General features: G+C 34.0%; 3 protein-coding genes across 4 annotated transcripts; 1 reads left to right on the top strand and 2 right to left on the bottom strand.

Moving 5' to 3' along the window:
- Nucleotides 1-397: 397 nt before the first annotated feature.
- On the bottom strand, nucleotides 398-4,484 carry LOC131610951 (vacuolar protein sorting-associated protein 55 homolog). The gene is made up of 4 exons (XM_058883054.1): nucleotides 4,433-4,484; nucleotides 1,092-1,131; nucleotides 927-1,011; nucleotides 398-738 (listed from the first exon to the last, which is right to left on the bottom strand). Exons 1-4 carry the CDS (start codon nucleotides 4,463-4,465, stop codon nucleotides 555-557), a joined length of 342 nt encoding a protein of 113 aa, XP_058739037.1. The 5' UTR covers nucleotides 4,466-4,484; the 3' UTR covers nucleotides 398-554.
- Nucleotides 4,485-6,984: 2,500 nt separating this feature from the next.
- LOC131610949 (peptidyl-prolyl cis-trans isomerase CYP18-2) lies at nucleotides 6,985-9,537 on the bottom strand. Its single transcript, XM_058883053.1, has 5 exons — nucleotides 9,379-9,537; nucleotides 9,127-9,284; nucleotides 8,893-9,026; nucleotides 7,928-8,012; nucleotides 6,985-7,372 (listed from the first exon to the last, which is right to left on the bottom strand). The coding sequence occupies exons 1-5, from the start codon at nucleotides 9,448-9,450 to the stop codon at nucleotides 7,327-7,329; spliced, it is 495 nt and encodes a 164-aa protein (XP_058739036.1). The 5' UTR covers nucleotides 9,451-9,537; the 3' UTR covers nucleotides 6,985-7,326.
- On the top strand, nucleotides 9,502-13,352 carry LOC131610948 (mitochondrial fission protein ELM1-like). 2 transcript variants are annotated; one of them, XM_058883052.1, is made up of 11 exons: nucleotides 9,502-9,788; nucleotides 9,869-10,007; nucleotides 10,100-10,148; nucleotides 10,248-10,344; nucleotides 10,749-10,898; nucleotides 11,019-11,145; nucleotides 11,795-11,907; nucleotides 12,142-12,205; nucleotides 12,305-12,398; nucleotides 12,565-12,673; nucleotides 12,856-13,352. In XM_058883052.1, exons 1-11 carry the CDS (start codon nucleotides 9,642-9,644, stop codon nucleotides 12,955-12,957), a joined length of 1,191 nt encoding a protein of 396 aa, XP_058739035.1. In that variant the 5' UTR covers nucleotides 9,502-9,641; the 3' UTR covers nucleotides 12,958-13,352. The 2 variants fall into 2 exon arrangements, with proteins under 2 accessions (XP_058739035.1, XP_058739034.1); XM_058883051.1 differs by having other exon boundaries at nucleotides 10,082-10,148; nucleotides 12,856-13,350.
- Nucleotides 13,353-13,663: the final 311 nt, after the last annotated feature.

Here is a 13,663-nt window from a genome sequence, read left to right as displayed (position 1 = left end):
ATGCATTGTATACGCATTGAGAAAATTAATTGAATAACAAATGATAACATGACAAAAATAAATGGATAATTTGTAAATTTTATTAGGGGGTTGCTCTTCCCACTTTTAATGGTGAAGAATATTTGAAAGTATATTTCTTTATGCATCTAAAATACACTACATCATTTTGTAAATGAGTCACTCACCATTTTTTCAAAAATTGATTCAGAAGTGCATTTTCGTACTTAAGATATTTATAAAATTTATTAATAATTGATATTATTTATTTTATTATTTAAAGTGAATTGTTCGTTTTAGAAAAAATGGAAAAGTAATTATTGGCAGAGCTTCTGAATATGAAAAATGGAAAAGCGACTACTATGCTAAAATCATCTCACTTCTCACTAGAATAGGAATATAAGTTGATGAAAAAGCAATTACTGGCAGAGATTTACAGATGTTCGACCATACATTTATGTTTCCAAGGTTGTATAATAAGTTTCACTACTTTGTTTCCCTTTTTAAGGTAACAATCCCTAATGACTAACAGAACGTCAGAAACATGGAATTTGTTATTACCAGTCATCGTCAAGGCTAGCTTGATGGAAACACATAACTGTACATATAAATATGAAGAAGGATACAAGCTCGATGAGCATTGCCCCAGTCTCAATCATGTGAGCATGCTTAAGGATTATAGGAATGGCTATGCTCCCCATAGCTGATGCTCCAGTCAAAAACTTTGCAGCATCCATCCAACTACACATAATACCATATATTATATTCCCCTTTGAGTAATAAATATAAGTATGCTTAAAATTTTGTATGTGCGCATTCATATTGAATTGGAAAGGTCGTATCAGTGTAAAACCAGTTGCATAAAACAGATCAGCAGATAACCCTAAAGCTAGCTACAAACTAGAGAACTCTACGCAAGAGATACTTACCCCCCACCCTCACGGCTCATCATAAAATGAGTAGACCCGCCTCCAAAGAATAAGCAAGGCATAGGCACCAGCACATACATCAGAGCTGCAGGTGCAATGTTATGACTATTAAAATTTTCTAGCTAAGAACAGGACTTCCAGTTCCAGCATAAAAGACTAACTCACCTGATAACATGGGCCACCAATTGTTGTATATTGCACATGCCTGCCATATCAAAAAGAGAGCAAATGGAATATACATTAACAATTGATAGTAAATGTCTATTTAGCATACCAGAGAAGAATCATATGTGCCACTATAGTATTCCATATTCAATATTTAAGTTAGATCATGTATCAACCATATCATCAAAAAATAGCAAAAAAACACAAATCCAGGTCATCAATTCCTACCTATCCTCTCCCAATGAGTTTTGAGTCTGGCCGGAGACCTCCAAGTTTGAGTACTCAGAACTTAAATTAAAACCATGTGTTTTAAATACATAGCTCCGACAAATCAAGCTGAAGCAATAACATGTTCTTTCTTTGCTAGTGACTGTTTATTTTTTCCTCTAATTCACCACAAACTCTAGAATTTTCTGGCATTTATTTTTGGTTGTGTAATTTTTATCATCTGAAGGCAAGAACTTGATGGTGAGAGTCTTTTATTTTTTTGACAATTCATGAAAGTTGTTAGCAGTTATGATATGCATTGTTTGTTTCTTTTGTAAATATTTTCTGCAATTTCTTTGGCATGTAAAAAATATTTTTATTCTATTTGCAATATCAATATGCCACAGCACTAGCCATATTAATATCCTGGATTTTTGGTTAGTCACCATAGTCTAGCATCCACAATTAATAATACCGAGGTAGTCTTAATAGCGAGAATGATAATGTTTTCAGCAGAAACATTGCTGGGTTGATGGCAACAGGGCTCAAGGTGGTTCAGCTCAGTCACGGGTCTGTACCCTAAGGTTTGGCAAGTTTATCATCATAGAGGTAGGAAGGAAATGCTCCAAGTTAGTTAGCAGTGGGAATGATTCTTGCATGGGTAAAGGTCATGCAAGGGGATAGTGGTGGTGGCCGGTGGAAGTATGCACCTATAAGCTATGCAAGGTGCTCGTGCTTGTATCCTCTAAAGGAGCTATGCCATAGGAATGCACGGGAATGTATTTTCTTATTATTCCTTTACAGTCAATAATATCCCAAGCAATTCCTTGTTGGGCTTAGTGGAGGGCCCCAATTCGGGTGCGCCAAAAAATCTGTGGTAGAAATGATAAGGTGGGATAGGAATTGAGTTGGATGAGTCTATAAGGAAGGAACCTAATTGAATGGACAGGTGGCAGCAAATTAATGATGAAGGGAGTGTAGGAAATATGAAGGGGGAATAGGACTGGAAGAAGCGTCGATTTTGTAAGGGAATTCTAAGAGGCTTAGACCTAGAGGAAGAGTAGTGTTCTTGCTTCTCCTATATGTTTATTTTTTGTATTTTCCAGCTTTTTTTTCAAAAATTGGTTATATTCTTTGACTTCCTCTATTGTTTCTATAGAAAATATTATTCCTATCAATTTGGTATCGGAGCTATAATTTTGAAGACGTGGGTAGCAAAACAAAGATGGATCCAGCCTTTCAGAGTTTGATGGACAAAAAGACTCATATAAGTGGCTGATCAACATTGTTTTGTTTCAGTGAAACACTCAAAGCCAAGAGGCTAAGAAGGCCTTAAAAAGCTGCACTCTCATTTAGTATCAACATGGGGATCAATTCAATCATGCAACTTGATGGGCCTTTGTGAAGGCTCTAACCAAATGTTTTCAACCTGAGTATGATTTAGATCAAACTGTTTAAGTAATTGGGCCTATGGGAATTGGGAACTAGAACCATTGTCGTCTGAATTGGGAAAGAAAGATTATTCTCTGGTCTAGATTAGGAAATCCGAACCCCTGGTTCTAGGGTAGAGAATGGAGGCTTAAAAACTGCAATACAATGGGAAGAGACAAATATCATTTACAGACCAAGGTTGCACCGTAAGAGAAATTTGAAAAAGAGCAAGCAAATTGCTTGATTGGGAAGTTAACTGGAAAGAAAGGCAAATGGAACTGGCCCCAGTTGGCCAAATGGTTCAGGCCAAGCTTCCACCATTAAATCATAATTTGTCCAAGAATATGGATGGATCACCAGTGGTGATTAAACCAATGGGTCTTATACTTTTTCAATTAAGTAGAGTATTTGGTTACCAACCACAAATAGAAACGCAGATTAGATAGTTGCAGTAGTTTCAGTCTTTCAGACCACAAACAGAGGGACAAAGGGGGTAAGTTTTCAGCCAATGCAAAGGAAAGAGACAACCTATCACCTTGAGAACAAGGTTAAATTTTAGATGTATGTTAAAGACTGTCAGTTTAGTTAAATTGCTTGTAGTGAGAGAGTAAGACAAAAAGAAGTAAGTTGCCCATAACTAAAAGGAAATGACAAGAGGGACACTAACTTTACCTTGAGAGAGAATTGGGGCATTTTGACAGGGAGGTTTGCGAGCATTTGAAGTTTTGCAGTTCTATCTTTGTAATTGATGATTGTCCCTATTTACTTTCTAATAAAACAGAACTTGTATCTTCTCCTCTTCCTAACAAATTTGTATATTAAAAAATCCAACAAGGTCTGAAGCATTAAGAATAAGAACCTATGCTGCAGCAGTGGCTGGATTCACAAAACCTGCCTTAATATGGGATCATAGTCTCACATACTCGCAAGACTCGAATAGAATTTTACTTCTTGTAACATTGGTTTGGTTGTTTATCCTGCCTATTTACTTTTAATCCTATGTTAAAATTTAAAATTACAACTCTTCTAATTTCATTTTGTGCCCTTGCGTTTTAAATAGAAAGATTTCCTCCTCTCCTTCTCTTTCTCATTCCTTTATTTTCCGTCTAAAACTTTCGCACCTGTTATAGGCATTAAATTCAGTTGGTCGTTTGTAAATGAAACTGATAGAATTAGAATTTGGCCTTATTCATCCCTATAAAACCAACTTGTAAGGTGAGGGGTGTCACTCTATATAAATCTTTTGTGAGCTCTTGAGTTTTTTCGAATAGAAACCAAGATTCACAAGTTTAAATGTAATATGACTACAAAATATTTAGTATGTTTTGGCACCTATCTTGCAGGGTTAAACAACCTGTATTAATGGCTATTCAATTATACATTTTAGGAAAATGTTGTGATTTTTCAGTTTTACTTAATGGTTGAATACATAGGTTTTTCACCTGAGATTTCAATAATCATCAAACAGTTTGTGTGGTCTAAATACTATATGATGCCTAGAAGATTACCTTTTACTGTTTTATATTTACTTTAAAAGCAATCAAAATTAAACAGCATAATCCAAAAATATTTGAAGATAATAACAAACAAACTTTGGAGGAAACATAATCGTGAAATGGAAAAAAAAACCAGCAAATAGACATCACTCAATTCATTTCAAGTATATAAAAGAATCACAATCAGTCTCATCGCTAAACACATACCAGAATCTGCAGCAAAATGCTAGCCGAAAACATAAAAGCCAACCCAGCAAGACTACACAACCAAAACAAAAAACAAAAAGTTAAACATTAATTCACCTTAATTTGCTAGATAATTGCGATCATGAAACAAATCTCAAAGTTTAGTTTCCAACTTACACTGTAAAAACATGAACAGCCCCAGAACACCAATTCGCATCATCAGATACAAAACAAAATCAGTAAAATAATTAAGAAATACATAATACATTGAACAAAAAGCTTAAAAGAAAAATTGCAAACTATGAGCACACGTAAATCAATAGCGACTGAAAAAACCTTGATCATAAGTTCAGTTCTACAAACCCTACCAGTTTCTCACCAGAATTTAAAGAAAACCCTATGGATTACAATTTGTTACAACCATAACTCGATTACGAGGGAGATTAAGCTTAATCTGTTTGTGGTGGAGTAATCAGTTGCGACAACTGGTGATGGGAGTGAGAGTGATTATGCCCTAATTGGGTAATGAAAACGGGAATCGCGGAAAAGAGACTGAATATGAGTAGTTTGAGTAGAAAGTACGCACCGTGTACTGTCATCGCCATGGGAGCTATCGTTTCCCGATTGCAAGCGACGGGACTGCAGAGTTGGGAGTTGCTCCAATTTCAACCCGCTTTTTTTGTTTCTCGAGTTGTTTATCAATGGTTTCTTCGACTTTCGTTCTCTGTAGTATGACTCACGGTTCGTGACTTGGGTTAAAGAGCTTGATTAATACTTATAGATATTAAAAAAGAAATTTAAAAAAATTTGATTGTGATAAAATCATATTTAAAGTTTTAGTTCCTTCATAAAAATTATTAAATTTAAATTAATTTTTTAAAAAAATCGATTTAATCTCTTTTAAAATTTAACTGGATTATGTAGTAGTTTCTATGATGAGATGTTTCTTCAATCGTTTTTTTACTACTTTAAAATTGTAACTAGACTATAACATTAGATTTTATTTCTTATTTTAATTTTAATTTTAGAAAAAATAGATTTAAAATATAAAAAAAATCCAAAATTTGTTCCTAGAAGGAATTGAGAATTAAACAAAAGAGCATTAAGGTACATCATAAGTCTTTACTAAGCCAGTGTACAACAATAACAAATATTTTTTTTATATGTCTAATAATATTGAACAATTTTAAATTTAAAAAAAAATCAATATACATTAGTGACAGATATTAAGATTAAATAATAGTTATTTTACAATTAAATCAATTGTTATTAATATTTATAATGATGAATACTTAATTTAATAATTCAGAATAAACACTTGCTTATTTAGTTATTTTAAATAAAACACAAATAAATATTTATTTATTTTAAATAATACACAAAGTTAAAAATAAAATTAATAAAATGTAAATTCTAAATATATTTAATCAAATAAAAATAAATTAAATATTATTTAATTGAAATTAAATAACACACAATAAAATATTTACTTATTTCAAATTAACTCAAATTAAATAATAATTAATTAATTCAACAGTAATTCAATTAATTATTAAAATAATTATTTAATTTTTAAATTTTTTAATTAACTCAAATAAAATAGTAATAAATTAATTTAATAGTAAATTTATTTCCATTTGATTAATCATATTTAGAATTTTTATTTTGTTATTTTTATTTTTAAATTTGAGTATTATTTTGACCTGATCAACCACAACAGTTCATGATCACACATGTTATTAATATTCAATTGTTATTGTTAGTGATAATAATAAGTAGGCTTAAATGCACCTTAGGTCCCTGTAAGTTAGCGAGTTTTTGATTTTCATCAGCAGGAAAATTCGTAGAAAAACGTGCAGATTTTCCTGCGTATTTTGGCTTTAGGGACTAAATCGCAAGCAAAAAATAAGATATAGGGACTCATACCAACAAAAAAAACTTACAAGACCAAAATCAAAAACTCGCTAACAGACCAAAGGTGAATAAGTATCTTGTAAATATTCCATTGTTATTGTTAGTGATAACAATATATTAGTATGTATCCTAGTGTTGCTCATGATTTGATGATAACGTAGATAATTTGAACAACATTTGATTTAAAATGAATGTGAGATATTGATTTAAAAGGTGCTTGAAATTCTAGAATACATAATATTTTTGTCATTTTTGAGTTTTAAAGATATTAAGAGATGAAAAAAAAAAATTCTCTTTAGTTTATTTTGATGCAAATTAGTTTAATTTATTGCTTTTTTTAACAAACTAATTAAAGATCCTGTGGATAACATAAAAGTCGCTTGTCTTTCGACTCCATTGTGACAGACTTCTGTTAAGTCCATGTCCATATTTTCCTCGAGATATGATATTCCTAACTCTCCATCCATGGTTTCAAAGTTCACTTCAAAGTTCATGCTCAAGAATTTGCAGCACTGTCTTTCTTTTCCGTTCTTCATTTCCCCTCAATCAAAATGTGGTTCAAATTACACTTTGATTGGCTACTGTTGTTCGATGATTGACAGATTGGTTGGTGCATCAGAGCATCGTTTGGATTTCGATTCAGTGTAAAGCCTGTATCATTAGATCAAAGGTGGTGCATGATTCAATTCAAAACAAATGCTGTGCCTGTGCACAATACAACACTTATGTCACTCTTTCAAGATAGGATCAGCTTTAAAGTCTAAATCAGAAACAGAAACTAAAAGACCCAAATCTCTTTAGCACTTGGAAGTACAGTCCTAAAATAATAGGTCATAAACATGGTCTTTGACTCTTGATTGTGTGGCCAAACAAATGCCAAAAAATACAATTTTTATGCTTAATCATGAAGCCAAATATGCCAAGACATTTTTGCAACCAATACTATATCAAGGATTGATAATAAAACTCTGATTTCTCCGCATCATACCATGCAACTCATCTCAATCCTTGACTGATGTCCGTAGTATCTTCACATCATGAACGGGCCTGAATAAGTGGAAAATGAAGAATCGTGTCAATAGTTTTTTCAAGAAGTTCATAAAGGAAGATCAAAGAAAACTCATAATATGTAACATGTGTACAAACATGGATAGAGATGGGTGCTGTAGCATATATACGAACAACTTTGTGAGTAATTATCGAGCTTGTACCAAACTCATTTTATGAGTAAAACCATATTTATTGTAACTTGTAAGTATCTTTTGTACCCATGAGGTTTGAATATAATTGTGATCCATTAGCATAGCCAAAATCTTCATTCATTGGCCAAAAACTTCCCTTGTAATTGAATATTTGCAGAAAAAATCATGAAAACAATTTGTGACTGTGCCATGAGGCAATACATAAACCAATTCCTCAGATGAGACGACCAACATTTTCCAGGACACCCAACATATCAATATCATATACCCAATACCAGTAATTTTATGATCCCCTATATCAGTATATCACAAAGCGACATTATGCTGTTCTAGGCAAGATCGCTGGTTCATATATGTATAGTATCTTTAAATGGTTTATAAGGAAATATATTCAACATACCTATCATTGTTATCTGTTTGAACACTGCCAAGTCTTTTGATGATTTCCATTCCCCGACTTATTCTCCCAAATATTGTATGTTTTCCTGGATAAAATAGAAACAAAAAACTGGATATTAGTAGGTATTCCAAAAGTTTCATTATATGGATTAGAATGATGAGTCACAAATTAACCAACCAAACTCGATCATCTAACCATCATGACACCAAGGTTATAGCTAAAAATTACCCAAGTCTACTCTAGCAGTTTGTAGTAAGTAATAACTGTAAGTTTATGTTTACCTCGAACTCAGGTTATATTAGAGAACTCACAAACAGCTTTTAAAAGAGAGACCCTTGTTTTAAGTATATACTTTAACAAATTTAGTCAAGGAAACTATAGCAAGAAGAAAAAATGTACTAAATTCAGCATTATCTACCCAAAAAGGAGAAAATATAAGAAATATAACATGAAGCTATCTTCATAGTCATTTTGACATATGAATTACAGAATAAACACAATCTATGAACCACAGACACCACTAGAGATAGGTGTGCCGCAATGTCCGACATGTATCAATATCCAACACTAGTATGATAATCATACAACATATGTCAGATAACCCAGGCAAGTATCTCCAAAATAATTGTCCTTGACTTTGATACTCTGAATAGACACAACCTATGAACCACGGACACCACTAGAGATAGGTGTCTCGCGGTGTCCGACACTCTAAGACACTCCGAATAGACACAACCTACGAACCACAGACACCACTAGGTTAGACATGTCACGGTATCTGACACTAGTACGACACAAATCATATAACTCAAAAAATTGTTTCTCCCTAGCTTGAACACTTTTTTCCGAATCAGTGTTTGATACTCTATAACACTAGTACAACAAGTGTCACAAAAAAATTCTTTGCTTCTACAAATATTAATAAATTTCCATAGCATAGTAGCAAGAGGAGGAAATAACATTACCATCTAGAGAGGGGCACGGTGCGAGAGTGATAAAGAACTGACTGCCATTAGTATTAGGACCAGCATTAGCCATTGACAAAATCCCAGCTCCAGTATGCTTCAACTCTTGTTTAATCTCATCTTCAAATTTCGCACTATCATAAACAACAACAAAAAATGGAAGAAAAAAAAAATCCAATTAATAACTCATCAAATGACCTAAAAAGACGATGATGAGGATGAGTTGAAGCATACCCATATATGGATTCTCCTCCTCTTCCTGTCCCAGTAGGATCCCCACCTTGCACTATAAAATCCTTGATGATTCTGTGGAATTTAACATTGTCGTAGTAACCTCTACGAGACAGTTCAATGAAATTCCTGCAAGTTCTAGGTGCGTGCTTGTAGTAAAGCTAAAAACCAAACCAAAACAAACAAACAAAAATTAAAACCCTAATATTTTCATGAAGCTGAAGAGAAAAACCAAAAACCCTAAAAGGAAAATACCTCGATGGTGAAGGAACCCATGGAAGTTTCCAGAGTAACCTCTGGAGCACCACCTTCTGCACTCGCCCACATCTTCCTCTAACAACACACAACAAATTTTTCCTTCTTTCTTTCAATTTTCAAACACTAGAATTTAAAAAATAAACATTTAGATATAGATATATAAATAGAAAATCAAATGTTTACGTTGGACCGAACCGGACCGGTTTGGACCGGGTTTTGGAGACTATTTTCTTTTCCCCTTCTTTTTGTTCCAAATTTGAATGGAATGGAAAAAACGAGCGATGTCGGAGATGTTAGACGGTGCAATTCGGCGAGTCGTTGTCATCGGAAACGGCTTCGCCGGTGCTGAGAATCAGAGCATTGGATTGGTTCGTGCTCTCGGTCTCTCCAATCGCATCTCTTTATACGTAAGTGTTCGTTTTTTTCTTCTTTTTTTCGCATTATAGCAATTTGATTGAATCATATAGATTACGTGGTTTGGTTTCAGCGTGTGACGAGGCCACAAGGAGGAATCAATAGGTGGTTCAAATGGCTTCCAGTTTCAATCCATAAAAAACTAGACTCCGTTGTAAGAAAAATCTGTGGCAATTCACGGTTTCAATCATTGAATTCCAATATTGGTAATGGTAGGTAAACAATTTCTCTTTTAACTTTGATTGTTTCTAATGATCACATTGAAATAGTTTTGTTCACTTTTCAGGTATATCTGATGTATTAGAAGCTGATGCTCACAGCATTGCGATAATGGCGCGTGAAACATTTTATAAGTGTGTTGTGTTGTGTTTGTTTTTTTTGTCGTGATTGAATGTATTGTTTAAGAAAGAATGGCTTTTTATGAATTGCTGTTTTTTTTTTTTAATCTCTAGAGATGGTCCTTTGTTGGTGGTTGCGTCTGGACGAGACACCATTTCTGTTGCCACTTCGATTAAACGGTTAGCTTCGGAAAATGTTTTTCTTGTTCAGGTTAAACTTTGCTCTTGAATCTTTCTTTTTGTGTCCCTTGAATCAAAGCATGGACATTGATTTAATTTATGGATTCACTATCATCAGAGTGCATATTGATTGCTTAAGAAAATGTGATCAGAGATTTTCATTTAAGAAACTATTAGTAAATGCAACTAATGGGGTTGTTTGCATTTAAGAAAATGTGATCAGAGATTCAGAAGCTTTTTATTCATGAATTCATAATGACTCACTTGTAGGGTACTTTGCTTCTTTTTTAGGTTTAATTTAACATGAAATTGTCTATTTTTCTGGTGCATGTTTTTTAACTTGTCCATATGTGCATGGATTACGTATAATAAATGAAGGCATAGTGGCTTACGTTATGTATGTTGCTGTCTAACTCTTTTACATGCTCAATTCAGATACAACATCCAAGGTTCCTCCTGAATAGGTTTGATCTTGTGATTACTCCCCTCCATGATTATTACCCCCTTACTCCTCATGCCCAACTGCAATTACCTTGGTTTCTTCGGCGGTGGGTCACTCCGTGGGAACCTCCTGGCCGTAACGTGGTAGGTAGTACAGTTGTGTGGGTGGCTGTTGGTTTAACACAGTCGTGGTTGTCGTATATTAAACGGAGATGTTCTACTTTTTGTCCTATTTTGAAGGTCGCTGATTTTACATGATTGCAGGTTCTTACTGTGGGAGCACTTCATCAAGCTGATTCGGCTGCTCTTAGGGTTGCTGCATCTGCTTGGCATGATGAGTTAGCTACTTTGCCAAAGCCCTTGCTCGTGGTTAACATTGGGGGACCTACAGGTATTTTATTTTCCTTTAAGTGATTTGTTGTGCTTTTCCTATTGTACCTTGTGAAATTTTATAATGTTCATTAAGATTTGTGTAGTTTAGTATATGTTGAAAGTTGGTATTACCATAAGCATCATGCTCGTGCACCTGATGATTGCACAACCTTTGTTTTAAAAGGGTGAAAATGCGCATTATGTTAGACCCATAAGTCTCTTAGTGTTGGTTTTTTCAACTAAGTTTGCTGTCAACGTCTGTAGGAAAATCTGGTCGGTCATTTCATTAGTTTGTGATAGGAATTTCTCTTTTCTTCTCTCTAGTTTGATGACTCCTTTCAAATTGGAGGTTTCTTTAAATGACTCTATAGCCCATGCTTTAATTGCAGAAAAGGAATTGCATTCCCTATGTATTGTGTATTGCAGGGCATAGTTGAGAATTTATCAAAGCTAAGTAGGTCAATTTTGTATATGTAAAGCTCATTTGTTTGAAACCTTAAATAAGCTGACTTGAACATTAAAATTTTCAAATATTTATATGGCCTATATTTTCTTCTTGGAACTTTATTTTTACGCATTAACATTGGTGAAATATAACCATACATTAGTGACGCCGTCTCCTTGTATTATACCATTCGTCTTAATGTTAAATCTTTTTTCCCGGTTAGGCAATTGTCCTTATGGTGTGGATCTTGCAAAGAATTTAGTGGTTATGCTTCAGAATGTTCTATGGAGTTGTGGGACAATCAGAATATCTTTCTCTAGAAGAACTCCAGAGAAGGTAAATCGTGCAATTTGTACTATTCTCTTTGCCTTCTCAGTTCATAGGTTGGATGAAGTTATAACTTATTATCTGTTTTGGCCTTTACCATGAGCATGCTCATGGTTGGAGATTTGTCTGTAAAATACTGAAATAGGATATGGTCTTGAGAGTGTATAAGTGATGTTATCTAGTGGGATGGGGGCATCAATTCAATTATGATCTGATAATAATTCAAGTTTCCATTCATTGCAGATCTCCAAAATTTTGGTCAAAGAATTTTTCACAAATCCTAAGGTCCAAATATGGGATGGTGAAGGTACTTAGTGATCATATTCTTAAATCATAAGAGAGGAAATTCAACTTGCCTGTTCTGGTACTGGAGATTACTTACTCTAATTATTTTTATTACATTCAGGTCCAAATCCACATATGGGACATCTGGCCTGGGCTGATGCCTTTGTTATCACAGCTGATTCAGTTAGTATGTTGAGCGAGGCCTGCAGTACTGGGTATGTATGATCAATGATGGTCAGCATGCATCTCAAAAAATAAAAGTCAAAATGAAAGAAAGAATTTCCTGTTATTAAAAGTCAAAATGAAAGAAAGAATTTCCTGTTATTAAAACACTACTTAAATGAAATTATCAGTGCCATGACTTCATATCGTTTACTACAGGAAGCCTGTTTATGTAATCGGAGCAGAACTGTGTACATGGAAGTTTGCTGACTTCCAAAACTCTTTGCAGAAGCAAGGAGTTGCTCGGCCGTTCACTGGGATGGAAAATGTGAGTTGCAAGCTGTCCTGGAATGTTCTATGTTTTTTGTGTCTTCAAATTGAAATCATTCTTTTAATTCAGAATGTTTTAACAGAATGAACAAACCATGACGCTTTTGCTCTTATTTTATTGTTCAAGGCAAATGCACGAATTAATGTTGCCTTTTGCTAATTTGTGTTTTGAAAATACAGATAGCTGAAAGCTGGTGTTATCCTCCACTGAATGACACAGCAGAAGCTGCTACTCAAGTGATTACTGCCCTTGCTCAGCGGGGATGGACTATTCGTGCATAATGATTTCCTAACCCTCCCAAGATTTCTTTGGAACTTTTGGAATTCATGGAGTATATCTTATTGGATAAGAAACACCGCCGTGTTCAATTTCCACTGGCTACTTCTTAGCTTAAAAGTGCTTGCTAGCCAGCCAGTAGCCAGCCATTAGAGATGGTTCTGATTTAAGTGGATTAGGCAACAGGCAGTCTCTTCAATTTTTTCTTATAGAAGAGTTTTGTTGTTGTAAACCTTCACTCAATAGTTATTTATTGTTGGGAGCTTTAGAATTTAGAATCATTTTTTTAAATCAGCCTAGGAAATGTATCATAATTTAAAATGAATTTTACTAAATAAGATATTTCTGCATCCAAGGTGCTTGTAGTAGCTGATCATTCTTAATTACTTATCATCTCCCAAGTAGTTTTTTTTTTTTTTATGATATTGAATTTTCTTCTTCCTTCATGATTTTTTTATAAGAGTTTTTCCCTATTGAATCTGTCCTTTCTCCTAGGTCCTTTATCTATGTTGTGCATTTTTTTTCTACCAAAGTTGTTTAAGAGCTCCTGGTTTGGGTTGCTCGAATATAATGGCAACTATATTCAAGCAACGAATTCTGTTGGTGGACTGTGACACCAGATTTATGCTATACCAGGTCAAGAGAGTTTTTATGGCATTTAGGATTTGGATGATTCCTTGTTTGTTACAGTAATATGCCCTTGTCATTGAC

This window comes from Vicia villosa, linkage group LG6, assembly GCF_029867415.1.
Source record: "Vicia villosa cultivar HV-30 ecotype Madison, WI linkage group LG6, Vvil1.0, whole genome shotgun sequence".
Classification (NCBI taxonomy): Eukaryota; Viridiplantae; Streptophyta; class Magnoliopsida; order Fabales; family Fabaceae; genus Vicia; species Vicia villosa.
The sequence above is the reverse complement of the archived record's forward strand: the minus strand, read 5'-3'. Positions and strand labels throughout refer to the sequence as shown.